The sequence below is a fragment of the Poeciliopsis prolifica genome, unplaced genomic scaffold, assembly GCF_027474105.1.
Source record: "Poeciliopsis prolifica strain line A6 unplaced genomic scaffold, Auburn_PproV2 SCAFFOLD071, whole genome shotgun sequence".
Taxonomy (NCBI): Eukaryota; Metazoa; Chordata; class Actinopteri; order Cyprinodontiformes; family Poeciliidae; genus Poeciliopsis; species Poeciliopsis prolifica.
Window position 1 is genome coordinate 3,313 of NW_026562446.1, and position 26,688 is coordinate 30,000.

At 40.7% G+C, this 26,688-nt stretch overlaps 1 protein-coding gene across 1 annotated transcript in view; it reads left to right on the plus strand.

The window, feature by feature from the left end:
* Positions 1 to 2,071: 2,071 nt before the first annotated feature.
* LOC129351982 (transcription factor 4-like) overlaps positions 2,072 to 26,688 on the plus strand; it is a gene marked incomplete at its 5' end in the record, with an annotated part of 105,489 nt that continues 80,872 nt past the window's right edge. Inside the window, 2 exons of the mRNA XM_055020826.1 lie at positions 2,072 to 2,189; positions 19,996 to 20,054. Of these exons, the coding sequence (XP_054876801.1) occupies positions 2,072 to 2,189; positions 19,996 to 20,054 (177 nt within the window). The remainder of the gene's footprint in view (positions 2,190 to 19,995; positions 20,055 to 26,688) is intronic.

Below are 26,688 nucleotides of genomic sequence, written 5' to 3' on the forward strand. Positions count from 1 at the left end.
TTGGATATTTAAATGTTCCAGTGTTTTTTGCAGCGTTTTGCAGTAATAATAATGAATCTGATCGCAGGATCGTTGCTTTAAGTCTGGATTTGCTGCAGGAACATCTGAGTGTTTTCAGGTTGTTACTTACATAAAGCAGAAAGCAGAATGTAGATTAAGAACTCACACCTCAGTCGTAACGCTCTACATCCTCCCTCCTCTTCCTCGCTCTCTCTCTCCCCCTGACGGTAGCCTCGTTCGCCCTCCTCTCTGGCTCGCTCCGTCTCTGTACCATATGGCGTAGCATGGTACATTTAGCTTGTCAGTGATAATGGATGACCATGGAAGCCCAGTTTTGCTTTAAGCGCTAGCTTGCTCCTTGCTGACTCGCTGTGTGTGTGTGTGTGTGTGTGTGTGTGTGTGTGTGGTGTGTGTGTGTGTGTGTGTGTGTGTGTGTGTGTGTGTGTGTGGATGATGATGCTTTGGCTGTAGGATGAGAGATTATGAAGCTGACGTTCACTTGACACACGCGCGGTAAACGTGAGGTTTGCTGGTGTGGATCCACTGCTAAGACGAATCTGATTGGCTGTCAGGAGGAGATCCTGACTTCAGTTTTTCTCTGATTCCTCAGGTTTACCACCTAAATAAATGACAATATTTTTCCAAAAACATCTGAAAAAACTATTATTTTATTATTTAAGTCTGAAATAATGGGCATGGCTGCATTTATGAGGATTGGGGCCCCTGGGCTGGAAACATTTTGGTGCCCAATCCACTAAAGAAAAGTTATTTTGCTAATTCAAATGTACATAAACTGAATTTAAGGTTTAACACATTTTGAAATACTTGAGTGTATTATTACAACTCACCCGGTTATGGCTTTTAGATAAAGTATAATTCTTACGACAGGTCTAATCACAGAAAATAAAAAAGTTGTGCTTATTTACAATTTTTGTTTTTTTGCTCACATCATCTTTTAAATTGTTTGCGTTCATAGTTTTGTGTAAATAATTTACGACCCCAAAGTGACTTGGATGCGCGGAAGAAGAACGTAAACATCTAATAAAATACTTCTTAGCTTCTGATTAGCTTGCTAGCTTAGCTCACTTGCTAATGTCCGGAACTATAAATTCACGAAGAGTCCAAAAATGTACTGAAGTTAATAAAATATGACTGTTTTTCAGGAAGCAGATTTATTTCTATCATTTCATAAAATTGTTGCTGACATTGTAGCTTAGCTTAGCTGCTAATGATGCTAATGTTAATTCAGAAGTTGCTTTTTTGAAGTGTTTCACCAGCATGTCATCTTGTTAGATAGCGAGGCAGCCATCTTCTTTTTCTACTGGTTTTATATCAGAACTTGGTGCATTACTGCCCCCTGCAGGATGTTTCCTTTATTTCTCATTGTTTAAAATGGGACACAAACTTTTTGGTGGTTATTTGGTTTGGAAAATATTAGGCAATGGAAAATAAATTTCAGATGAAATTATGTTGAACTTTGGAGGTGATAATCTTCTTTTCGGGTGGAATTAATTATTTATTGTAATTTTTTAGGAGTGTTAATTGGGGTTTATTAAATAAATAAAACCTCAACATTTTCTCTGTCTTTTTTCCCCTCATTTGCACCAAAAGTATTTAATTAAATGTGTGAAAAAAAGTTGTAGGGTAAAATAGTATCAATAAAACTGATTAAATTAATTAGCAACAAAATTATTTCACCAAATTTAGGAATGAAAAAATCAAACCAAAGCAGCTGAGGGCGAAAAAATTCAGTTTCTCTCTGAGATTTAGTTTCTTTGCGTAACGCTGCTGATGGTTGGTTCCTATGGCAGCAGACGAGGGTAAATTAGTCGCTTCTCTTTTCTTTTTCTCATGTTTCCACGACTTAGCCAGGAGAAAGCAGAGGTCACGACCCCTGCTGGCACGCTGTGAATGGGAAGAGAGCTGAAAAAGAGCTGGGAGAAGCATGCTGGTGCTGCTAAAACCGGCCCGGATCCCAGCCGCTCTAACAAAGCAGTGTGATACCGCCGCCGTGCATCACCTAATACAATCACTTCTTATTCCAAATTTCCCTTTTTTTCTCGTCTTTTAGCGGTTTGTGCATGTGCGGCTTGGCGATGGATGGTTTCCAGAGTGTGAAACAAATCAACGAGTTATCAGCAGGTGGGACTGGGAAAGGTGGCGACCGGCAGAAAACAGACTGAGAAAAGGTCAGGAGAAAGATCGCAACTGTCGCCCAGATAAACACAGGCATTGTCAGTCTCACTTTTTAGGGAAAAACAGTCACTTCCTGGTTTAAAAATATCACAAAATATGACAATTAAAATGCAAAATTATTCGTTTTTTCTATTTATTTTCCAGTTGGATGTTAATATTATTTACTTCTTAGGCTGTTTTTAATAAAAAGAGCAACTTTTACTGTCATTTTTCCATTTTTGGTCTAAAAAATGTAATTTAAGGGTCTTATTCTCAATAAAACATCAAAATTAAAATGCTAAATTATTTCTTTATCCATGTGTTTTCCTAAACACACCAGCTGGATGGAAATCTTATATACTTTTTGGGTTGTTTGGAATTAAAAAAATAAATTTTATTATCCAAGTTTATGCACAAAAACAAGAAACTTGACTTTCAGTATTTTAAGTGCAAAACCATTAAGCAGAAACTCAACAAAACATTTGATTTGAACTTTAAATGAACTGAAACAGCAACAATAAATGTTCTGTTCTGATCCTGTTTTCTAATCAACTCCAGCCGTTTTTCCCTCTAGTTTTAAATGAATAAACGTGGTTAAAAATTTCCATCCGCTCGTTGTTAACGAGAATCTTTGATTCGCGGTTTTTAGTTGTTTATTGTAAAATGTTATTTTCGCCGTTGCAGAACAAAACCGCCGGCCGGCGTCGCGCCTGCAAACATAAAACCGGAGCGGACCGCAAGTTCTGTTCCTGTTTGGGGAAAAATTTTGGTTTTGTTTTTCTTCGTCCCGATTCTATTGGCTAGCGGAGCGTGGAGGGGGGGGGCGGAGCGGCTTCTGGTTGGTTTTTGGTGTTATTTTCACTTTGCTGCATCATTTCTGAAATAATCGATAAAATCTGGACTACCTGCATAGCCAATTCATCCTGATATTCATTCATTAATCATTACAATCATTAAAAAGCTTGAAACATTCTCATGACGTCTCGTTAGCCGTTTAGCCTGCTGAACCTGTGGCTCCTGCTGGGCTCCATGGAGAATTACCTCCGTCCGTTACAGGTGCAGTCAGGTTTTGTTTTCTTCCTGAGCCGTCCCTCCGTCCAGCTTTTTCCGCCCTCGCCGTGTCATGTCAGGTGGGGTCTGCCCCGCTGCGCCGCGCTGATCACCGGCTCCGGCGCCGTGTGTGGGAGCTGATGTGTCATTATGGAGCTGCCAGGTGGCTGAACTGAAGCCGCGCGGCGACATCGGCGGCGGGACGCGGCCCCCTCGGCTCCAGCTATAGGTTAGCCCGCGTACCGGAGGCGTCCAGGTGTTCAGGCGCTTCGTCTAAATACAGGGAATTACGCCTGTCACCGGCGGGGAGACGTTCTCCTCTGCAGACGACGCACAGCGAGAAACTCAACTAAAGTTTTACCAAACTGATGCTCTGCTGTGGGAAAGCAGCTAAACCTCTCAACTGGAGAAAAATGCAAAAAACTGTTTCAGAATGAAGGTTTGATTTAACATGAAACCAAAACACAGCTGCTCTAATTTATTATTCATTTACTAGCATTATTTGGTCCAAGTTCACCAGCTCTAAAATCCCTCAAACAGAACCGACCCGGTAACATGAAGCAGCCTGAAAAACCCAGTTTATTCAAGGCTTCCACCTGTTTGAGTCGAGATAAACTGTCTGTGAATGAAACGGTTGGAAACCGACCCAAACCGACCCAAACCGACCCAAACCGACCCAAACTGACCCAAACTGACCCAAACCGACCCAAACCGACCCAAACTGACCCAAACCGACCCAAACCGACCCAAACTGACCCAAACTGACCCACACTGACCCACACTGACCCAAACCGACCCAAACCTTCTGCCTCTATTTGCTGATCAGATCACCTGAGTTCACACCACATAACTCAAATCCTCAGAAACAGCACAAAAGTCCAGATGGTGACCAGTTTTTCCATACATGCTGCATCATGGTGGGGGGTCGTCTCCATGTTTAACGTCCTCCAGAGCTCAGTGTTCGATTGCGTCTCACGAACCGAGCGTCTACCGTGCGTCTAACGAGCGTCTACCGTGCGTCTAACGAGCGTCTACCGTGCGTCTACCGAGCATCTACCGAGAGTCTACCGTGCGTCTACCGAGAGTCTACCGTGCGTCTACCGAGCGTCTACCGAGAGTCTACCGTGCGTCTACCGATCGTCTACCGAGCGTCTACCGAGCGTCTACCGAGCGTCTACCGTGCGTCTACCGTGCGTCTACCGATCGTCTACCGAGCGTCTACCGAGCGTCTACCGTGCATCTACCGAGCGTCTACCGTGCGTCTACCGTGCGTCTACCGTGCGTCTACCGTGCGTCTACCGTGCGTCTACCGAGCGTCTACCGAGCGTCTACCGTGCGTCTACCGTGCGTCTACCGAGCGTCTACCGTGCGTCTACCGAGCGTCTACCGAGCGTCTACCGTGCGTCTACCGTGCGTCTACCGTGCGTCTACCGAGCGTCTACCGTGCGTCTACCGTGCGTCTACCGAGAGTCTACCGAGCGTCTACCGAGCGTCTACCGTGCGTCTACCGAGCGTCTACCGTGCGTCTACCGAACGTCTTCTGATGGCTGCGATCCGTCGCTGCAGAATCTGTTCAAGGTTGTAAAGTAATTTATTTTCTGCCTGCAGCCTGAGACCATTGAACTCAGTGAAGTTGCTGTGTTGCAGGCGTCTGTTTATGGAACAAATTTACAGTAAAATACAGACAGCTGTAGAGGCCAGACGTTTTTCTACAGTGTTACTTTTACTTGAGTAATTTTCTTATTTTCTCTGTATTTTCTACCCACTGAATGAAAAATTCACCAGACACAGAAACACTGTTGAAGTTTCAGAAGTTTAAAATTCTCTGCCTGATTTTATTTTTGTTATTTATGTGAATTATTGTAATTTTTGTCTTTATATTTTGGTCTGTCCGATGATGTAATTTTTAGATATGAAATGGTTGATAATTTGACCAGTTACTCAGGATTTTACCGAATGCTTTTTTTACTCTTCCTGGTCTTGGACAGAAACTTTTTACTTGAGTAAAGATATGTTAAGTATTTCTACTCTAACCTGAATATGTTTTGCTGCTCTCCTCCATGTGTCATGGCCGCCTGGGTTGCGTTCTGAATGGCATGATGTCGCATGGAAAGGGTCAATAGGTCGGAGTTGGGCTGAGTGATGAACTGATTGGCTCGCTGTAATGAATGCTACAGCTAGTTAGCATAGCCACCAATGATGGTGGATAAACAGTTTTTCTGTAACGGTCAGTTGTTTGTCCGGCACATTCATGAGGATGATTGACAGCGCTAAGCCCCTCCTCCTTGCTCTGATTGGTTGATCTATTCACAGATTATCTGGACAGTTTTAACAAATATGTGAAAAACAACAAATATAAGTTAGATTCTGCAGCTTTAAGGCTCAAAAATCTGAAAATAAATATAGACGTAAAAGATTTATTAGGTTGTAAATAAAGAAAAAAGTTTATAATTATTGTTAGAAATGAACTCGCTGAACTAAAGGAATTTTAACGTTTTATTTCTTATTTTTAAACAATTTCAAGTAAATTTATTTTTTCTGCTGCCCTGAAACTCATGATAATAAAACAAATAGGAGGAAGAAAACCTGTATGGTTTAGGATAAAGGAAGAGACTTAACCAGCCAGCGTAGTGACAGAAATCAGAACGTGATCCTTTCACCTTTGACCTCTTCAGTGCGACAGCACCTGACCCTGCAGGGTCATTCCTCTGCCTCCATCTACAGGGAGGCGGAGAAAACACGACGTCACTTTGGAGGAACTGAAACAGTTTTACAGCCGCGTGTGAAGTGAAGGTCGAGGAGACGCTTCGCTTTAAATGACTGGAATAAATCATCATAAAAGGAGAATAAACATGAAATATCACCTGAAAAATTGAAAAAATGACATGAAAATATGAGCATCTTACTGCCTAGATTGTGATTCTTTTATGAATGAGTTATCATTTCCCATCACAGGCTAAATAACCCAAATTTAAGGCAAAATGTCTTTTATCCTCTAATGAGCATCAGAAAATATCTACTGCTATGATCCGTCTTTTCTCCAGGTTTTGTGTTTGGTTGGATGAACACTTTGCCATCACCCTAATCTTTAGCTTCTCCCAGAGATTCTCTGTCTGATTCAAGTCAGTTTAAATTAGTCAGAATAAATGATTTGAACCAAATTTACACCCTTTAAAAATCACTTTAGAACTTTATTTACGTTTACTTTAGGTGTTAGACGCCATCTTGACTTCCAGAGGGTTTTAGTTTTGCAAAACCAACAAATAAATAAATGAAAAGCCTTATTTTTCACAGATGATTGTAAAAACAATCAATACATTCTAGTATAGAAAACTGAAATATTGATAAAAACCGTGTTTTCTCTATGAACAGATTCCAGACCAGGTTTTCTCGGCTGTGTCTGCCGCACTCAGGAACTATTTTCAGTTTCCGTTTGTTTCTGGGCCTTCCCGACGCGGCGAGCAAACGCGGCGTCTTCATCCCTCCGTAGAGTCAGGGAAGCAGCACCGCGCCGCGCGGCTCTCCCTGCTCTTTGTGCCGCACTTTAATACTTCCATATTGTGCTGCTAATTCCGAATTTCACACCTTTTCTCTGGAAGCTACCTCTTTCTTTATCTGCCGTCTCAACCCGAACGAGAGGAAACGTGTTAAATCCACCTCTAAGATCCTCTCAGTTCAACATTAGCAGCCGTCATCTGTCTGCCGAACAATAACACAATTTACAGCTACAACTGGAGCGCGCTTTGTTTACGGCGCAGCTGAACATTGTTCCATCAATAATGGACTCCAAACACAGAATCAGGCTTTGACTTGTAGGTAATCCTGAATGTTTTACAGGGATTTTTTCCTCCCATTTTGCTTTGTTTTATTGTCTTTAGAGCATAATTAGGGTGTTTTCTTCATTTGTTTTAGGTTTTAGGAGGAACATGGGCTCGGTGCCTCATGGATGGAACTCCAGATGTTTTTTTTGTCCAAGGTATTTGAGGAAGTGCTGCCCGAAATCCTCAAGACAAAGACGGCAGATATGGTGGCAAAATCATAAACCCCGGGAAAGCTGAAAACGATCGACTGGAAACGAGAGGCGAAAAACAAACAGCATCAAATCCACAGCATAAAAAACCTTTTAAAGCCATTTCTGCTCCTCAAAAACTGAAATGTGAATTTTTAATGACGTTCGACTGGATATAAAAGACAAAAAACAAATTATATAACTCAACATTTTTAAAATGTTTTTTTGTAGATTACAGTTCCTTGTCCTCCAGGACTGAAGGTGAATTTCCCTCAGCTCTGGTGGATTCACAGCAAACATTTTATCATAAGTCTTTGTTACTTTTCTGCTCCTCAGCTCAGATCCAAAACCAAAAACTTACATTTTCTGATATTAGACTGAAAACTAAGGAGAAACTAATTACATCAACTCACCGCCTTTAAAACATTTTTATAAAAAGTTAATTATTGTTGTTTTGTTTCCCTCAGATCAGAAACTGAAAACATGAATTTTCCATCAGCTAAACTTGGTGAGCTGGTGGATTTACTCACCGTTTTAAAACATTTTAAACATTTTTTACTGTTTTCTGCTCCTCAGATCGAAGCCTGAAGACGTGAATTTTCTGTGATGTTTGACGGAAACGAGGCGAAAACAAATTCCATCAACTCCCAGATTTAAAAACATGATTTTATTTTGGTCGCCCTGTTTTCTGCTCCTCAGATCAGATCGAAGCAAAGACAGATTGACAAATTTACGGGAGTCATAACGTGCCAAGTCGAGCCTGACCTCGACCAAAGTAAACGCCGTGCCACGAAGCGCGAAAAGAGGGGAAGAAAGAAGAAGAAGGAGGGCTGCGTTGGGAGGAGGGTACAGAGGGAGGGAGGTTTGGGCTCTAATGCCAGCCTTATGCGTCTTTTAGTCGTTTCCGCCGTCGGGGCTTGGCACCGGCGCAGCATTGTCAGCACGCCAACAAAAATCTGCAGTGGCTGCCGCATTCAGTCTGAGCCCGACACACACAGAAACACACCGTGACGCACGGTTCGCCGCCAGTCGCCGGCTTTCGCTGAACAGAAGCTTCGTGAAGGGAGAACGTCTCAAACTCCTTTCCAACAAATAAATCCACGTTGGTTTCTCGCTGACTTTTTCTGTTGCTTTACATTAATGTTGTATTTGTGACGTTGCAAACGCAGCATCGTTTGCGGCATGGCGCGGCGGTCCTGCTGCGCGGACGGCTCTGAGGCGCGGCCCCGGTTTGTCGCCTCCTTGTTGTTTGTGGGCTGATGCCAGGATGGAGGGCGGTAAAGGGGGCAGCTTCAGATAATGAAGGTTATTTGGTAAATCGGGGGGGCGTCTCATTCACATCAAGTCGGAGCAAATTTTGGTGCCAGAAGCTTAATTTTCATTCTGTCCGCGGCGTCCCGACAAACAAAGAGCTCTGGTTGGTTCTCCAACACGCTGCGAATTCATCAACTTTCAGCTCCACGTTTCATTTTGGTTTTGTTTCGCTTCGTCTTTGGTGATGGAAACGAGTGAAATTTGTTCCGGCAGTTTATTTTTCATGTTAAAGTCGTCCATGTGTCTGTAAACAGAGCAGTCAGTGTTCCTACGGCGTCTCTGTCCCTCTGACCTCCATTCACACGCATCTTTGGAAACATTGATCCAGTTTAGATCTTTTTGTTTTTCTCTGGGTTGACATTTGTTCAGTGAGACTACAGACATCAGTTTGTGTGGAACTGAAGAATAAAATAAAATTCCTGATGAAACAAGAGCAACGAACGCAGCAAAAGCCAAAACATTCGTTTTATTTCATGTCTCAGCATCAATATATTCATTTACACTCAGACGTGCACATCTGCCCGGTTTTATGATTTATTTTGAGATAAATGATGAACATTTGAACACAGTTTTTATCTTTTCCAGCTTATTAAACAGCTGTTTCGTTCTTTAAGAAAAAAACCTGTTTGGTAGCAAAGACTCTATAATGTGACAAACTGATGATAATAAAACACAATAAGGATGAAAACAAGTCAAACCCAAACAAACAGATTAAATGGACATTTCAGTCATTACAGGTTAAAACTGTTTAAAAAGGTGGTGAGAATAAAGCAAAAGTAAAGCATTTAGCACTGTGTTTTATTAATACAATACATAATTCAGCACATAAAAGGAGCAGCTTCAGCACTGTAAAACATCATTTATTGATTTAGGGATGCAGATAAATTGTGTGAAATGACTTGCTGAACTGACAGAAACGTTTGATCAACTTTCGCATGTAAAACATCTTTATGAAGGAGAAAATAAAGCAGAAAAATCAAATATCAGACATATTTATCAGGTAGCTTTGGGATTATTTTCTATCTGTCTTAGAAAAATGTGATATTAAAACAGTGAAAATAAAGATACCAACCAAATATTGTTATAAAATATGCTATAGTGTTGAATTCACTCATTAATTAATGCAGGAAAAACATAAAACGTTGATCGATGAACTGAAAGGAAGGAAAACCAAAGATTTACTATGAAAATGTAGAAAATATAAAACAGAAGAGAAATAAATGTAAACACTGAACAAACAGCAGTTTAATGTTTTCTACTCTGCTAAATATTAAACACAGAGATAAAAGAAAAACATTTTAAACCGTAATCCAACAAATGGGAACATCTTCAACAAAAAAGACTAATAATATTTATTTACTCACATTAGGCTCATAAATGAGTCTGATTTTTAACTTTAAAGCTGCTAAAGATGCTGTGAACATTTTATTGTTCTGCAAAATAGTGAAATTCAGTGGATTTATTAATCAAACACAAAACAAGTGGATCTTCCAGCAAAGTCCAGAAACTGTCAATGAAACAGCTGAAGAGCTGATAGAAACTAGAAATAAAACTAGAAATAAAACTAGAAATAAAACTATAAATAAAACTATAAATAAAAACTGTTGGCTTCATTCAGGTTGTGGATCAGGGATGTAAATCAAATGTTTCAGTAAATTAAAGCACAAAACAAACGAAACGCAGCCAGGATGATCATAAACTGGTCAGATCTGACAAAACAAAGAAGGATTTTTACAAACTAGACAATTAAATTGGTATTAAATACAGAAACGTCCTGGTTTAAGCAGGGCAGCTGTTTCATTGGGTTTTTAGATGTCAGACAAAAGAACAAAATCCACATGATTGTTACCTTCAAGCTGGTTCACTGAACACAGACCTGATGAAAACATAAGTATTTACTGATGTTAAATAGTATTTTGGATGTGAAGGTAGAAGGAAATAAGCAGAGATCAGGGAACAGAGCAGAATTGATCTGTGAACGAACCGGTTCAGTAACAACAGAACTGAAACTAAACGTTGTGTGGAAGGATCTGCGGCTGAACGGGACGTTTAGCTGAAGGTAGAAGGCGACAGATGTGAGATGGACGCCTCGTCTCTCAAGTTGTTCTCGATGCTCGTATACATTCATCTGTTGTTTGATGTATTCAGTGGCTCCGGTGCCAAGGAATCGGTGCCTGCTGGGATTGCAGTGGGGGGAGGCGATGGCGGTGATGGCGGCGGCGTGTCACCAGGAAGACGGTTACTCATCTTCCGTTAAATTAACGGTGATCTCCCGTAAAAACGCAGAACGACATGGCCGCCATGTTGAAACGCAGTGGCTGGTGTGTGTCTGTGTGTGTGTGTGTGTGTCTCTCTGTGTGTGTGTGTGTGTGTCTCTGTGTGTGTGTCTCTGTGTGTGTGTGTCTCTGTGTGTGTGTGTGTGTGTCTCTGTGTGTGTGTCTCTGTGTGTGGGGGTGTGTGTGTGTGTGTCTCTCTGTGTGTGTGTGTGTGTGTCTCTGTGTGTGTGTGTGTGTGTGTCTCTGTGTGTGTGTGTGTGTCTCTGTGTGTGTGTGTGTGTGTGTGTGTGTGTGTGTGTCTCTGTGTGTGTGTGTGTGTCTCTGTGTGTGTGTGTGTGTGTGTGTCTCTGTGTGTGTGTGTGTGTGTGTGTGTGTCTCTGTGTGTGTGTGTGTGTGTGTGTGTGTGTCTCTGTGTGTGTGTGTGTGTCTCTGTGTGTGTGTGTGTGTGTGTCTCTGTGTGTGTGTGTGTGTGTGTGTGTGTGTGTCTCTGTGTGTGTGTGTGTCTCTGTGTGTGTGTGTGTGTGTGTGTGTGTGTGTCTCTGTGTGTGTGTGTGTGTGTCTCTCTGTGTGTGTGTGTGTGTGTGTGTGTGTGTGTCTCTGTGTGTGTGTGTGTGTGTGTGTGTGTGTCTCTGTGTGTGTGTGTGTGTGTGTGTGTGTGTGTGTGTGTGTGTGTCTCTGTGTGTGTGTGTGTGTCTCTGTGTGTGTGTGTGTGTGTGTGTTCCTCTCAGACTTTGTGAAACTTCTGGACCGGTGCCCGGTGGTGTCATGGAAACACTTGAATGGCTCAGTGATTCCTCCCCCATCTCTCTGCATCAGGAGGAAGTTTAACCCTTCTCTCCTCTCATCCCTGCCATCCTCATCAAACTGCACTATTAGTCATATATTTTATTAAAATGGACTCATTATATGGGTGTCACAGAACGTCATTTCTTCCTCTCACACAGAGAAAAGGTTTAATGATTCATCGAAACTCGGGGAAAATGGAGCTCAGGCTTTTACTACTTGAACAACAATCTTGTTGTTTCTTCCTTTGGCATCTGACAAACCTGAAAGCGATCCAGAAACCGATCGCTGGCAAACGTGACGGACGCATTCGATCACGGCAGAGGAGAAAGGCAGAAGAATATGGCAGGTTTGGCTGGAAAAACACCTGCATCAGGAAAACACAGAAACATTCAAATCGAGGCAGGATTCAAATTAAAGCAAACAATTTAAGTGAATCCAGAAACTTCTGAAACAATACAGCTGGTCAGAGTTTAGAGCATTCTGCATTACTATGAAAACTTAACAAATGAAAAGCAGGAGATCCTTCATGCAGGATGAAAAACCCTCCAAAAGCATCAAGAGACAGAGACTCAAACTGTTTATTGTCACTAAAATGAGAAAAACTTGTGTTTTAAATGAACTTTTATCTGTAATAATTCAGCTCAGCTCCGCAGGCCCAACTGTCTGCATGTTTCTACTTTTTCTTCAGAAAACCAGCCATTAAAAAAAAGAATTACATTCTACATTTTAAATACAACAAAATGTGAATTATCCTGTTTTTCTGGTCAAAACTGGAAATGTGAATTTAATTTTCTACTTTAGTTTTCATGCTGCTATATTCTGACAGCAGCCATAACTCGGATTGTATCGGCAAAGTTTGCATGGAAAGACCATATATGGAACATCATGTATGGCCACAAAACCTGCCAACATTTTATCCTCATCCAACTTATATTTAGCAGAATTTCAGACATGTGTTTATTGTATGAAATGTCAATTATCTGTATCTTTCTTGTAAAAAATAAAATACAGAACGATGTTCCTGGCGAGAACATGAAACTTTTTTCCCGCCATTTTTTAACATTTAACACAAACTGTCAAACTAAATTGGATTATAGAAAGAAAATGCACGATAGCAGAGTAATTTTTGTTTTTATTTCAGGTTTATGAAACTTGATAAAGTGCCGAAACCTGGAACAAATGTTCAGAAATTGAATAAAAAACAGAAACCTTTGGATTTATAGATTTTTAAATAGATTCAACCGTCTTGTTCCTGGAAGAGCCACAAACGTGCTGCTTATTGGTTTCTGAGCCCTCAGAAAAACACATGCAGTCCTGAGAGTTACTGATATTTATAGCTTCACATATGAATGCTTTTAACAAACTCATCATCGGATGCAGACCAGTGACACGTTGTGAGGATTCGCCATGAGGAATCCAGATGCTCTGTTGGCCCAATCAGTGAAATTCAATTAAAACAATGTTTTAATGGAAAATAAAAAGATGGGGGGCGTTCATGTTCCCCAGGTCAAATAAAATCCAACAGATCAAGTCATCAAAACCCACATGTACCTGTTTTATTACAACGGATATAAAAAGAATGAAGGAGGTTCTGCCGGCTGTCGGACCTGTTGGGTTTTAAAGCTTTTTGCTGTTGGATCAACAGAAATCCACCGTCTACTCGCTCGGCTTTGTTCTGCTGACCTTTAGTCACTTTAGCACCTGCCAATGAACCAGATAATTAAAACACTCCAACGGAAATGTTAAATAATTTCACTGACCTTTTAAACTTGGCGTATTTTCAGGCAAAAAAAAAGAAAAACAACTGTTGTTCTTGAACTAATCACCAGTCTGTGTCTTCAGCTCAAGTTGAGGGTTTTAAATCCTGTAATCTTAGATATTATTTTACAGAGTTTGTGTTAAAACAGCTTGTATTGTTTTGTCCATGTTGCGTAAATAAGATAATACATCCTGTCATAACGACGCAAACAGCAAAGCCAAACACTGGCATCCATAAAGCCCAGTAAACACCAAGCTAGCAGTACTCAGCTAGCTCACCCAGCTAGCAGCACTCAGCTAACGACACTCAGCTAGCGGCACCAAGCTAGCAGCACTCAGCTAACGACACTCAGCTAGCGGCACTCAGCTAGAGGCACCAAGCTAGCGGCACCCAGCTAGCAGCATCAAGCTAGCAGTACTCAGCTAGCTCACCCAGCTAGCGGCACAAAGCTAGCAGTACTCAGCTAGCTGCACCCAGCTAGCAGCACTCAGCTAACGACACTCAGCTAGCGGCACCCAGCTAGCAGCATCAAGCTAGCAGTACTCAGCTAGCTCACCCAGCTAGCGGCACCAAGCTAGCAGTACTCAGCTAGCGGCACCAAGCTAGCGGCACTTAGCTAGCTCGCTGTAGCAACACTAACTGAGGTTCTTTATGCGACTTGGACATTTTTGGAAGTTGTTTCATTTCTACTTGCATGTTTGTCCCACTTTGTTTTTTGTTGCGTACTTTGTAGTTTATGTTTCCTACATAATTTACTATTTGGAACATATTTGGTTTGAGTTTTTTCATTTACAGTTTGGTAAATTTGATTGTCAAAGTCAAGCTAGCATAACTGAGCCACTTCCATTTATTTCCGTAAAAATGTTTTCTCCATTCCAGTTTCTGTTTTTATTAGTTTTAGTTGGCTGGATTTAGAAAGCGTTTTCCCTACATGTGAGCAGGATCTCCTCATATCCACAATGTTTCCAGTCAGTCTCACATAAATCAGCACCAGTTTTAATATAAGATTATATTGCTGGAATTTGGAAAAGCATCCTAACTTGACCAAATCCAGAGTTAATTTGGTCTGTTAGGAAGCGGTGTCATGATATCTAATAGCCCAGCTGAGCTTCCTGCTTCCTGTTCGCGCTCAGCTTGTAATGGAGCTGATTTGTGTTTCCTCTGTCTCTCTGCGCTGTGGATTAGCAGGGATTTGGTCCTCCTGGCTCACCGACTTCTCTATGGGCTTTATGTAGCAGAGTGGCTTGGAAAAAGCCCCTCCTCCCGGTGGGTATCTGCGGCCTCTCGCCGGCCGACTGGGCCGCTTCGTCTCTTAGTCACCCGTCATTGAGCCTCTTCGGGCTGCCTGTCTGGGGAGGGCGTCGCTCGGGTTAGCGGGGGAAATGCCCATCTTTAACGTTTGGCCTTTGAGAATTTATGAAGCCTAATGTTTTCCGTTTGGGATTTTGAGGCTTTCTCTTAAATTCCCAGAGTCACTCAGGTCAAACATTTCTAGCAACGGAAATCATTGGACTGTATTTGTTAAATACTCACAGTTCTTCACAACCTGTAGGATTTAAACACGTTTAAATGAACAACAGTGTCACTCTTTTTGTTATTTTATTGAATCTGTGATTCAAATTGGATTCATCCTTAAATACCAGAATGACAGCAGATGTTGATGGACGTTTTTAGTACATTTATTTCTCAGTGACCTTCATATTTATGATTTCTGTTTCCTAGAGAAAGCTTCATCTAGACTGTGAGAATTGATTCCTACATGTTTTAAATCCGTTTCTGCTCTCAGAATAGATTCTTGTTGACGCTGCAATGCTGCTGATTGTGCTGCAGTCAAACTGATCGGCCATTTTCTGCCCAACATGGCCGCATGTTGGGCAGAAAGACGACCTTCCAAAATTATATTGTGTATTTTAAAACAAACTTGGAAGTTTCTTCTAATGTGGAAAAGACTTAGTTTGTTTTCTTTCTGTAATCTGTAAAACCTCAGACAGGAAGTTGCTGTAGTAACCTTTGACCCCGGCGTCTGCTCTGGGAAATCTGAAATAATTTCAGTAAATCTGTAACCTAAATAAGAAAAAAGCTCGATTAACGTCAACATGGCTTCAGTCGTGTCCATAGAGGAGAATTAATCAAAATATTTTCATTTAAATCTTTTTTAATCTGGTTTTCCTTTTCTCCAGACACAAATATTTGGATCTCCTGAAAAATGGAAACTAATTTACAGAGTAATAATTAAAGTTATTCAGTATCTGTTATTTTTTCAATGGCTCTCTGAAAACTAATATTCCACTTTAAAACCATTCAATTAAGATATGCTCTGTATAGGTTTCATTTTTCAGGTAATGATTTTCCTCTGCAGGTGGAAAACACGTATATTTTTCAGAACCAGGTCCAGATGACGGGGATTTCTGGCCGACCGTTCGGTTCCTGCCCCGCTCCGCTTTTTAATGCCGTTCTTTCTGCAGCAGCCAAATTAAAATACCGAGCATTTTTGTTTGTGTGCTCGGCCCGAGGAGACGATGGCCGGCGAAAATAAAGAGCCGTGCTTAAAAAAGCTGGATTTAAAAATGTTCTGATCAAATTTAAAAGCTGCTTTTGTAGATTTAGTGGATTTTCTGTTTAACTGAGGGTTTTATTTTGTTTCATGTAGAAATATTTTAAATGTTTAGAAAGTAAAGCCTTATTTCATGATGATAGACGATCACAGTGGGCTTTGTGACGTTGAGGCTCGGCTTCGTGTTTCTGTCTCTGCTTCCAGGAAATAGAAAAAATGAAGTAAAAACAATAAAAAAACATGAACATATTTTTATAGAATCCCAAACGGATCGGCTCTGCAGTGTCTTGAGACGAAGTGTTTATGGATGCGGTTTCCCCAGGGTGTTTTCACCGCCTGCACACGTGTACTCCAGGTATTTTTACATCGGCGCGGCGCTGGCAGCGCGGCGCTGGCTGCTGACTGGCTGCTGACTGGCTGCTGACTGGCTGCTGACTGGCTGCGCGCTGCCTGGCGATGGGTATTTTTATTTAAGGCTGCGGTGCCAGACGGGAAGAAGCTGCTGCCAGAACCCCCACAGCCCGGCGACTTCATGCTGGACCCAGGCCTCCCACTAAACACCAGTTTGGACCTGTGTTTTAAAGGCTTTTATTGTCTTTACACTCAGGTGTTAACTTATTTTTTAGTTTTTTGTTGTTTTTATGTTTTTTTAAATTAGCAACATTTACAATAAAATCTCTTTCAAGTAGAAGAAATATAACTTTTTTTAATCTGACATGATTTATTACAATTAAATGTAGATATCTTTACACTTTAACGGCTTTGGTTGCATATATATATATATATATATGTTTTTTATTTCATGTAAAAATCTATTTGAATGAAATAGATTTTTTACATTTTTAACTGCTATGGTTCATTTTAATGAAACAATGTATATTTATACATATATGAATATATATACAGAAATATAGATCTATGTGTTTTATTTATAGATCTATATCTCTAATATGATCTATTTCAATTAAGTAATTATATTTTTTACGTTTTTGGTGAATTTATTTTGGACACAGCCGTTGGCGCCGGGTTTTTTTGGTAAACGTTCTCCAGCGTTGCTGCGTGTGTGTGTGTGTGTGTGTGTGTGTGTGTGTGTGTGTGTGTGTGTGTGTGTGTGTGTGTGTGTGTGTGTGTGTGTGAATGGAGCAGCTCCAGTAAGGTATAAATGCGTAGTGTATTCTACATATTTACATGTGTGTGAGAGGGAAAGCGCACATCTGTGGCGGTAATTTCCTGTACTTTGTGTGTGTGGGGGTGTCTTTGTGTACGTGCCAAACCGGTCCAGCTGGCATCGGTTGTAGCTGAATCCGAGGCCTGTGTATTGGACACACACACACACACACACTCACGGTCGACCACATTCCTATTCTATACGCCTGTAATTATCAACCTCTTCTGCATCGACTACCATGTTGGCATGCATTCAGCGCTGGTCTATACACGCCTGATTCCAGCCCTGCAACACGCTTCATGCATTTCATCCGCACCGACAGCAGAACGTAATTACACACTAACTGCGGTTTGATATTTAGACTGGCTGCAGATTTAAGGTTTTTTTTATCCAAAAAAGAAGGTCTGCGTGGTAAAAATAGTAATCGACGCGGTCCCGCAGCTCGGAGAGGAGGGGAAGCCTGTTCAGGAGCCGCAGAGGAAATTAGCTTTGTTGTCTCCACACAACGGCAGCCGGTGTGTTTTCTGAATTCATCAGACACCTTTTTCACAGCGACGCGTTCGTTGGGTTTGGGGTTTAAAAATAAAAGTTCCTCTCCTCATCAAGCTCTGGCCTGCTGCTAAAGGCTCCGGACGTCTGATTTTAATCACACCAGAGATGTTGGGCGCAGTGATGAAACGGGGATCAGCTGAACGCTGCACATCCTCTGCAAAGGTTATTTCTCCATCTAATTATGTTTTTATGTATCATCCCTGCAAAAAATACTTGGCTCACTTCAATTAAACTGGAAAAACTACAAAACAAAAATATAGAAAAGAGAAATCGGTGTTTCCAAAGTGCGGCTCGGGGGCCATTTGTTGCCCTCGCAGTGATTCTGTTTGGCCCCCAACTGGGATTGAAACTTATGGGAAAAATGTCTCATTATAAATGAAATAATTCACCACAGAGACAAGAACTTTTAAAAATCAATATTAATTAAAACAAGATCTTATATTTTGCTAAAATAAATTATTTTAAGTTAATTTTGTCTCATTTCAAGTATGATAATATATTTGCAGTAAAAATACCTGGGAAGAGTTTCTGTTTTGCAGTGTCATACTGTAAAACAGGAACCCAACCCAAGTTCATGATTTAAAAGGACATAGAGCCACAAACTGGATGCTTCGGTTCTGGTCGGGATGCAATAAGACGACCAGAACCGTCGGGAATCAGCCATTTAAATCCCGTCGTTTGTCACCTGAGGATCTCTGCGCTTCCCTTCTGGGCCGTTCACCTCATAAATCTTATTTATCAGTCAAATGAAAGCAGCTTTCAATGGCAGAGAATTACAGAAAGAAAAATCTTTAATTCTGACTTTTTTCTCAGAATTTTGACTTTTGATTCAATTTTTTTTCTTCCTCCACAGTTTTTCTATATATTCTTTCAAATTGCCGATTAACTTTAAGAAGTGACTGCAGAGGAAACTATTGATTCATGTTTTAATCGATACATTTAAGGATCTCGATATGAATTTGATGCATTGCGTCTTCAGCGCCTCTTGTCCGCCGAGGCTTTGAGGAATGTGAAACCTCAAGTGGAAAAGCTGAAGCTCTTCACTGGAGTGAAGGAAACATGTTTCTTCGAGGGTTGTTTTCCTGGATTTGGTTTGTGACGGTTGCTTAGCAGGCGCACTAATGAGTCTCTGAAGACAAATGTTTGTCCAGTGAGACTCAGAGAAGAAAAAACAATGGCATTATAAATAAAACGACGTGTTTTATAGTCATCAGTTTATTCCACAGATATACCAGAGGAGTTCACAGGGTCCAAAATGGCGTCAATGTTTGGTGCGAACCCAAAAGGAAGCATTTGGTTCTGGCTTTCTGTGTGGATCGACGGAGATGTGTGGTTTTAATTTTGCTGTGAGATCAGGGAACAGAAAACATGAACGCTGCGATCAGAACTGGCTTTGGCGGCAATAACTCCTGAAAGCTGGTGTTTTCTGTTCTAATGTCGCCGGGACATTAGTGCATTAACACGCACACTGTCAGTGAGTTCAGGCAAAGGAACTGCAGTCAGTTCTGTACAATCAGTGCTTTACTACCTGTAATTCAAGTTTGAGGAAAATTCTCTAAGTTCCTGCTAGAAGGAAGATTGTTTAGTTCAGAAAGGCAATTTAATGTCTGATCAATAATATCTATATTCCAGAGAGTTTCCTGTTTGTTCTGCTCCAGGTTGCCTCATAATGCAACCAGAAAGTTTCTGAAATTAATCTACAAGTTTTAGAAAGTAACCTGTAAGTTTTAGAAAGTAACCTGTAGGATCCAGGAAGATAATCGTAAAGTTTGGGAAATTTCTTTGTTCATGGATGGAAACTGTAAACCCTTAAAAATACCATCTGTAGCGTTGAGTTTGTTACCAGACATGGAAGTTGAGGATGTGATGCAAACTGTCACCTTTTGCACTTCAGGATCTGAACATTTATCTTCTAATAATTTGCAGAAAATCCGTCTATTGCCAGATTTCATTATAGATCTGAAATATTTAAATACAGTTTGGGAAGCTGAGATAACTCAGCTACATGCTACTAGCTAGCATTTGCAAACCGGCCAATCCAGGAGCGCCATTTTCTTCCCTCGCTTCTGATTGGCTGAGCCATTGGCATGGTTTCCTCTGTGCGTATTAAAGCATATGTAGGTGTTTAGGTATAAAATAAGTTGCAATCAGCCTTTTCAGAGGCCGTCTCAAGTATTTGCATGTAATGTTTGTGCTAATCCCGACGACCGTCCACGTTTTTTTCTCTGGTTATAATAAATTGGTAAATATATGATTTCTAACGTAAGTTTCACTTCTTTGGACACAGCAGAGAGAAATGAAACAAAGTGTGAAATGAATGACTGTAATCTGTGTTGTCTTTCTCTCATGTAGGTAAATCGGAGAGGAGTTCTTACCCGTACGGCAGGGAGTCCAACCCACACTGCCATCAGGTCAGTGAGACTTTAAATGTGTCTTTTATCGGCGCTCAGCGGGCGAGAAGGCGGCCTCTGCTGCCGCTTCGCTGTGGGAGAAAACGAAGCTGAAGAGCAATCTGAGCCTTCATCGCTTTAACATCCTGAGTGGCAGCAAACCACCGCAAAGTCACACTGCAGCCTTTCAGGACCACTTCTTACCAAAACCTGCTGGAAAAAATGTGAAATCAACATTTACTGAAGTCAGATTTACTTTAGAGTGAAGAAGTTTTCACCAAATTCATCCCCATCATGATTCAATTCACACTTAAACATTTCAGTTCATCTTTTCCCAGGAAACCAAAATTATTTCTTCAACAGCCGTTCGAAGCTTTTCTGTCATGTTTAATTTAAAAGAATCTGCTAAAGTGAAAATATTCTCTCCATATAATCAAATTATTTCCACTGGACTCCAAATAAATAAATGCAATTTAAAACTTCATCCAGTTCAAAAGTTATATATATTCATAAGATATAAAAATTTCTCATTATAACAAGTTTTATTTTTTCAGTTTAACAAGTTTATCCAGTAAGACGATAAAGTTTCTTGTTTTTTTAGAAACGTTCTTGTTTTAATGAGTTATTTTGTTATAACGGGATTTGAAATGTATTCAGATTCAAAAATACTGTATTGATTCCAAAGAAAATGAGATAATATATAATCAGTTTGTTTAAGTCCAAAAGTTTTAAATGATTAACATTTTATTCCAATTAAAACCAGATGATTTTAAACATTTCATTCAGCTTGTTCAGATATTACAATCGATTTTCTCAGATGGACAAAAATAAATAAAAAGATCTATATTTATCTGGATATTAATTTTTCCTGGGAAAGTTTTGATCTCCTAACTCCATCATCTCTATTTATTCATGTGCAATTATTCAAATTTAAAATACAGAAAAGCGTTGATTGATGTGTCCATCATCCTCATAAACAACATCTGTGAGGAATATTTTTATGTTTCTCTCAGAGGTGCATAACTTGGCCGCTTATTTCCAACTTTACAAACTAACTGTCATTAATTTTAAATGCAAGGCTGATATTTTGCAGATCACAGCAGCAGGTGTTATTAGGACTTTGGTGAAAGCTTTGTTGCTCTCGTTTTCTGCTCGTTTCTCGTGGAGCATATGCATTCATGCTAAAGTGCTGCCGATAATTAAGACGTACAGATGCTGCGTTTTGATTCTGCTGCTGGAATATTAAACAGAAAGAGTCTTCAAGTGTTGGCTCCACTTTGATGACCGCCAGTTTAGAAAATGCAGGAGATTTATTCCAGTGCAAGCTGTTGGAAATGTGCGGTCTGATGTTGTGGATTTCTGTTTATTTTTGTCACCAACATATAATAATTAAGGCTTATCAAAGTGCCATGATTCAAAATGCTATGCTACAAGGTGCTGCGGATTATTCATGAATAAGTGAAATGAATTCATCAGATCTTCTGCAGATCAAAAAGGTTTGAGTTTCAGAGCAGATGAAAGCTGGAGGATAATTGTGGAAAATTAGATCTGCTCAGTAAAACACTTATGGACGCCTGTTGGTGTTGCATCTGACACCAGTAAATAACTTCTGCAGGGATTGTTTGGGCAGAAAAAGTTTTGTCTCAGTGAAAATGATCAATAAATTCAAACAAAGTTTCCTTTAAAGTCAGGAGAGCAGTTTGTATTTTCATTTTAGACATTTATGCTAAAGTTTTGGCGAGTAATTTGAGTTTGTAGTTCTCTGGCTGATCTTCATTTTATAGTTCAGGCAATACCATTTTTTATTGGTATGAAAAAACCAACCGATGAACACATAGTTGCTCAGATGGAAACATTGTTAACTGCAGCGATGTGATAGATGTTAGCACCGTTTATCGCTGCTACCGCTAATATCCTGTACGTTTTGCAAAAGAACCATTTAAAGTTTCCCTCCTGATAGCCTGATGGACTCAGTTTGATTTGGAAATTGCAACATTTATTCCATTTTCACTCTAGTTTCAAACCAACCAGCCTGTTCCCCTCCTGGCCTGTGGGGGCTGCACCAAGAACCACTGAATGAAACGACACAAAAGCCTCTGAAGACACTGAGAGCAACTTCCTCCAAATATGGAAAAAAAGATGGAGACATTAGAACTTGGAGGATATTTGAAGCAATTTCTCCTGCTAGCACTAGGCTAATGTGTTTGCTATGGTTTTATTTACCCAGAATGCCCTGCGTTGTAGTCCACTTCCTGCTTGTGATGTGGTCTCCAGGTCGCTTGGTGTTCAGATACGTATTTGAACTGAAGCAGAGTTCAGATTGACCAGAACGACCAGAACCAGAGTTCAGATTGACCAGAACCAGAGTTCAGTCAGACCAGAACCAGAGTTCAGTTGGACCAGAACCAGAGTTCAGTTGGACCAGAACCAGAGTTCAGTCGGACCAGAACCAGAGTTCAGATTGACCAGAACCAGAGTTCAGATTGACCAGAACCAGAGTTCAGACTGACCAGAACCAGAGTTCAGTCTGACCAGAACCAGAGTTCAGTCGGACCAGAACCAGGCCCGGGTTTCTAACTGTTGTTTGGATCTTGAACTGCCCGTTACCCAGCAGGTTGTTGCTAGTTGATTCCACCATTTTAACTTGGTTAGGAAACTGCATTTCCCAGAATGCTTTGTGGTTCTGGATTAGAGTGAATGTTCTACATATCGAATGGGGTGTATTACCAATCGATACTGTTACTGATTTGTTGTGCGGCCCTCACAGGAAGTGACCTGAACGTTTGTTTGTCATCCTGACTGAGTCGTAACGTTTCCGTCCTGATCTGCCGTTTCCAGCTTCCTTCCAGCTGCAGCTTTTGTCTGAGGCGTCATCAACCCAAAGAGAGCAGAAATATTAAATGAATCAAACATCGCCGCGTCTCTGGCCGTTTTCTGACTGGGCTGCTGTCAAATTATCCCGCTCCAGAGTCTGAATGGCTCCTGATGGAAATTGTTGGATTAATTTACATGCTGGGCTGCGGTCCAACATCCTTGGCTGTTAGTGAAAGATTGAGAGAGCAGGAGTAAAATAAAACGTAGAGCGGGGCGGAGAGGTTTTCACTGATCCGTGTTTATATCAGCAGCTTGTTTTTCTGATTCCTGATTGGAGGCAGTTTTCATGGGCCGTATTCATGGAAACAGTCCTAGCTTTATATTTAAAGCCTTTGTCTTTACTGTGTGATATAAAAATATATTTTCATTTTCAGTGGTAAGAAAATGTCTAATTACTGTCAAGAGCAAATTAACTTATTTAACTTTTTCTTTGTTTTCCCGCCATTTTTGTCCTAATGCATAAAATTAATGACACAATTTTCACAGATTTTAAAAGTTTTTGAATAATTTTCAAATTCAGGATTTGTAAATTTTGTATTATTATTTATGTGTTCATCCGTTTAAATGTATTGTTTTGTAAAAAGCTTCTTTAGAGATCTGTTGAAATGATGGAGTTCCCCAAGGTTCGATATTCGATCCATTTCTTTTGGTGTTAAATACTTAACCCAGTCGGTGCTGATATGACAGATTATTGTCCTAATATTTTTTTTTTGACATTTTTGGGGGAGTTTTAACCACATCAGTTCAGTATTTAACAAATTGACTGCCTGAATCACAAAGACCTTCTTTTACTTTAATAATTACAGTCAAATATAAACATTATAAAGTTATTATCTTTTAATATGAAGAGAAATAATCTGGAGAAACAGCTTCAGTTATTACAGATGGAAACTAGAAATCAGACAGAAATCTGGGTTGAATCTTCAGAATCACATAAAGACAATTACAAAGTCGGCCTTCTGTCACCTGGAGAGCATTTCCAGGATACAATAAACCCTGAGTTTCTTTAAATCCAGATGGAAAACTCGCCTGTTTAGAGTTGCTTTTGATTATTAATTGAAATATTGATTAACTCAAACCTGGATGACAGTTTTTAATCACTTTGCTTCATTCTGCCTCCTTTGCACAATAAGCAGTTATTAATGATTTATAGATGAACATTTGTAAAGTGATAACATTTTGTATTTTTTCTAGTGTATTAAACTAGAAACTAGATTTAAAATACTCTGTAGTATTTAGAACGTCTTGAAACTTTATCTGCTTCGTGTTTATTTGAGTTTCTTTACCGGAGTTGAGATCATCTGTCTGTTTGTTGGCGTGTTTCAGAGCGTAAAGCGGCGGTGAGGCGCCATTCTGGGTCGCACATCTTGCTTACGGCTGCGTAGTCATGTGACTTTGACTGGGCCGAAACCTGCGTCTAATGCTTCAAGACATGAAATATTAAAAACTGCTGAAGCTTCATTTTTAGGTCTTGAGATGCCAACATGTGCACTTAAAGTTCAGGCACATAAAAGCAGCCGTTTGCATAAATATGCGTCTCTGCCTCAGACATTATGCAAACACGCATGAGGAAAATGTATGTAGATGGACTTGAATTACGGGGTGCAAACAGCGTCAATAAGCTGCAGCAGGCCGAGTTTTCATCACCTGCTCAAACCTCCGCAGGTGCAGCAGCAGCTTCCTCGCTCAGTCCTCCATGAGCTGAAATGGCCCTTTAAACACTCCAGGGGCTCTTCAAACATGCTGACCTTTGACCCCAGATCTAATCTGTCGGGTCGAGAGACTGCGCAGTAATGGCTCTCGAACAGAACTTCAGCACAAAGCTGCTGTTCAGCTCCAAGCATGCCGATTTTCACTCCCATAATCACATGCTTTCATTTCTCTGTCATGTTTGCTCTGCAGTGTTTATTCACAGCAAATATCTGACTTTTTAATGACATTATTGTGATTTTGAAATATTATTTAAATATAGAAAACCTGCAAAGAAGTTATTTCAGCTTATTGTTGGTAGTTTCCTGTTGTAAAAGAATGAAAAGTATGGAAAAAGAGAATAATTAGCTTTTACTTCTGGAAGACAAGCAGCAAACATTGGGAAGGAAAAAGTGAAAAAACATTAATTACAGTAGCTGTGTCCAATTAAATATTTTTGAAAATAAATTTGCTGAATGGAAACATTTAATTTTGAAAAAACTCTTGGATGAGGCGTTTTTTGCTCGCATTGGTTTTGGTTTATGTAATGGAAACATTGTTTTTTTTTTTGGCTTTTCGCGAGTCACATGATCAACAACTGGCTTTTTTCAGATTTAAATCATTTTTTTAAATCATTTTTTTAGGTAATAAACTTGATGCCCCAGTTCAGCTCCATAAGTTTATCGCTGCATTAATGAAGGAGTAACTGCTGCTTCCATGCAGCATGTGCCCCAGCAGAACTACTGTTGTGTATGCCTGTTATTAGGCAGTAATAGGAGTTTATTTGCATCAGTAAAAACAAAGTTTTGATTCATAAATCAGAGCGTTTGCCTCTCCAGCTGCTCTCCAGGTCCGAACGCTCAACACGCAGATCCAGCTGCTCGTGCTCTCCAGAGACTCTCAGCCGTCATTTAGTCTCATCTGCCGACCGCACAGATCGACTCGGCTTTATTTTGTTTTTGCCATCAATCACTAACGCACCTTAATGCAGGCGAGCGCGCGCAGGCCTGTGTGTGTCGACGCCTGAGATGTGACAGCTGACAGTGTGTGTGTGTGTGTGTGTGTGTGTGGGTGTGTTTTGGTATCCGGACCACCCAGAGGATTGTTGACTCTTTCCATGTTATGTGCAATTATTAAGCTGTTAGAGATGCAGTCGGGGTGAAAAGGAAGCACGGCCCTTCATGATATCTCATAGAAATCATCATTTATTAAAGATGAAACCAAAATGGAAGAGCTGAGTTTGGTCCACGCTTCATCTGCTGAACAGTTGGTCTGCAGTCAGTGAGGGTTTCCCTACCTGATAATCTGGAAGAATCGGTTTGATTTGGGACAAAATGCATCTGCAGCTGCTGTGGTTCTTTCTCTCTCAGCTCTGAGTCAAACCAGCCTGTTGCCCTCCTGGCCTGTAGGGGCGCTGCACCAAAACCACTGGAGGAAACGACACAGAAACCTCTGAACACTGAGAGCAACTTCCTTCTGCACCAAATCGAAATAAAAATGGAGGCGTCAGATTTTAGCAATTAGAGGATTTCTCAAGCCATTTCTCCTGCTAATGCTAGGCTAGCAGGTTTGTTTAGTTGTATTTACCCAGAATGCCCTGCTCTGTGGTCCGTGCTTTTGGAGCGGTCTGCGGCCCGCTTGGTGTTTCCATATGCATTCAAACCAGAGTTCAGTTCAACCGAACCCAGATGGAGGTTTATAGACAGATCGCTTTAATCCAACTCCAGTCCGTCTGCCTGGAAAGTCTGATTCAGTTGATGTGAATGCTAATCGACCTCTGACCTCTGACCTCTGGTCCTCCAAAAATCGGTCTGGGTTCGTATGAAGTGAACTCTGGTTCGGTTTGAATGCCTCCAGTTTAGTTTCCATCTGGTGAAGCAGGAAGTTGCTCTCAGTGTCTTTGGGGTTGGTTCTTGGTGCAGCGCCCCCACAGGCCAGGAGGGGAACTGGGTGCTCAAAGGGTTGGGTTGGTTTGACACCAACTGCTTTTCCACTGAAATTATTTAAATTGGCTTGATGAAAACAAGACAATTTGAAAAGAAGTTATCTGAAACTGTAACAAATATTGTGATTTATGTCCCCAGTTGAATCG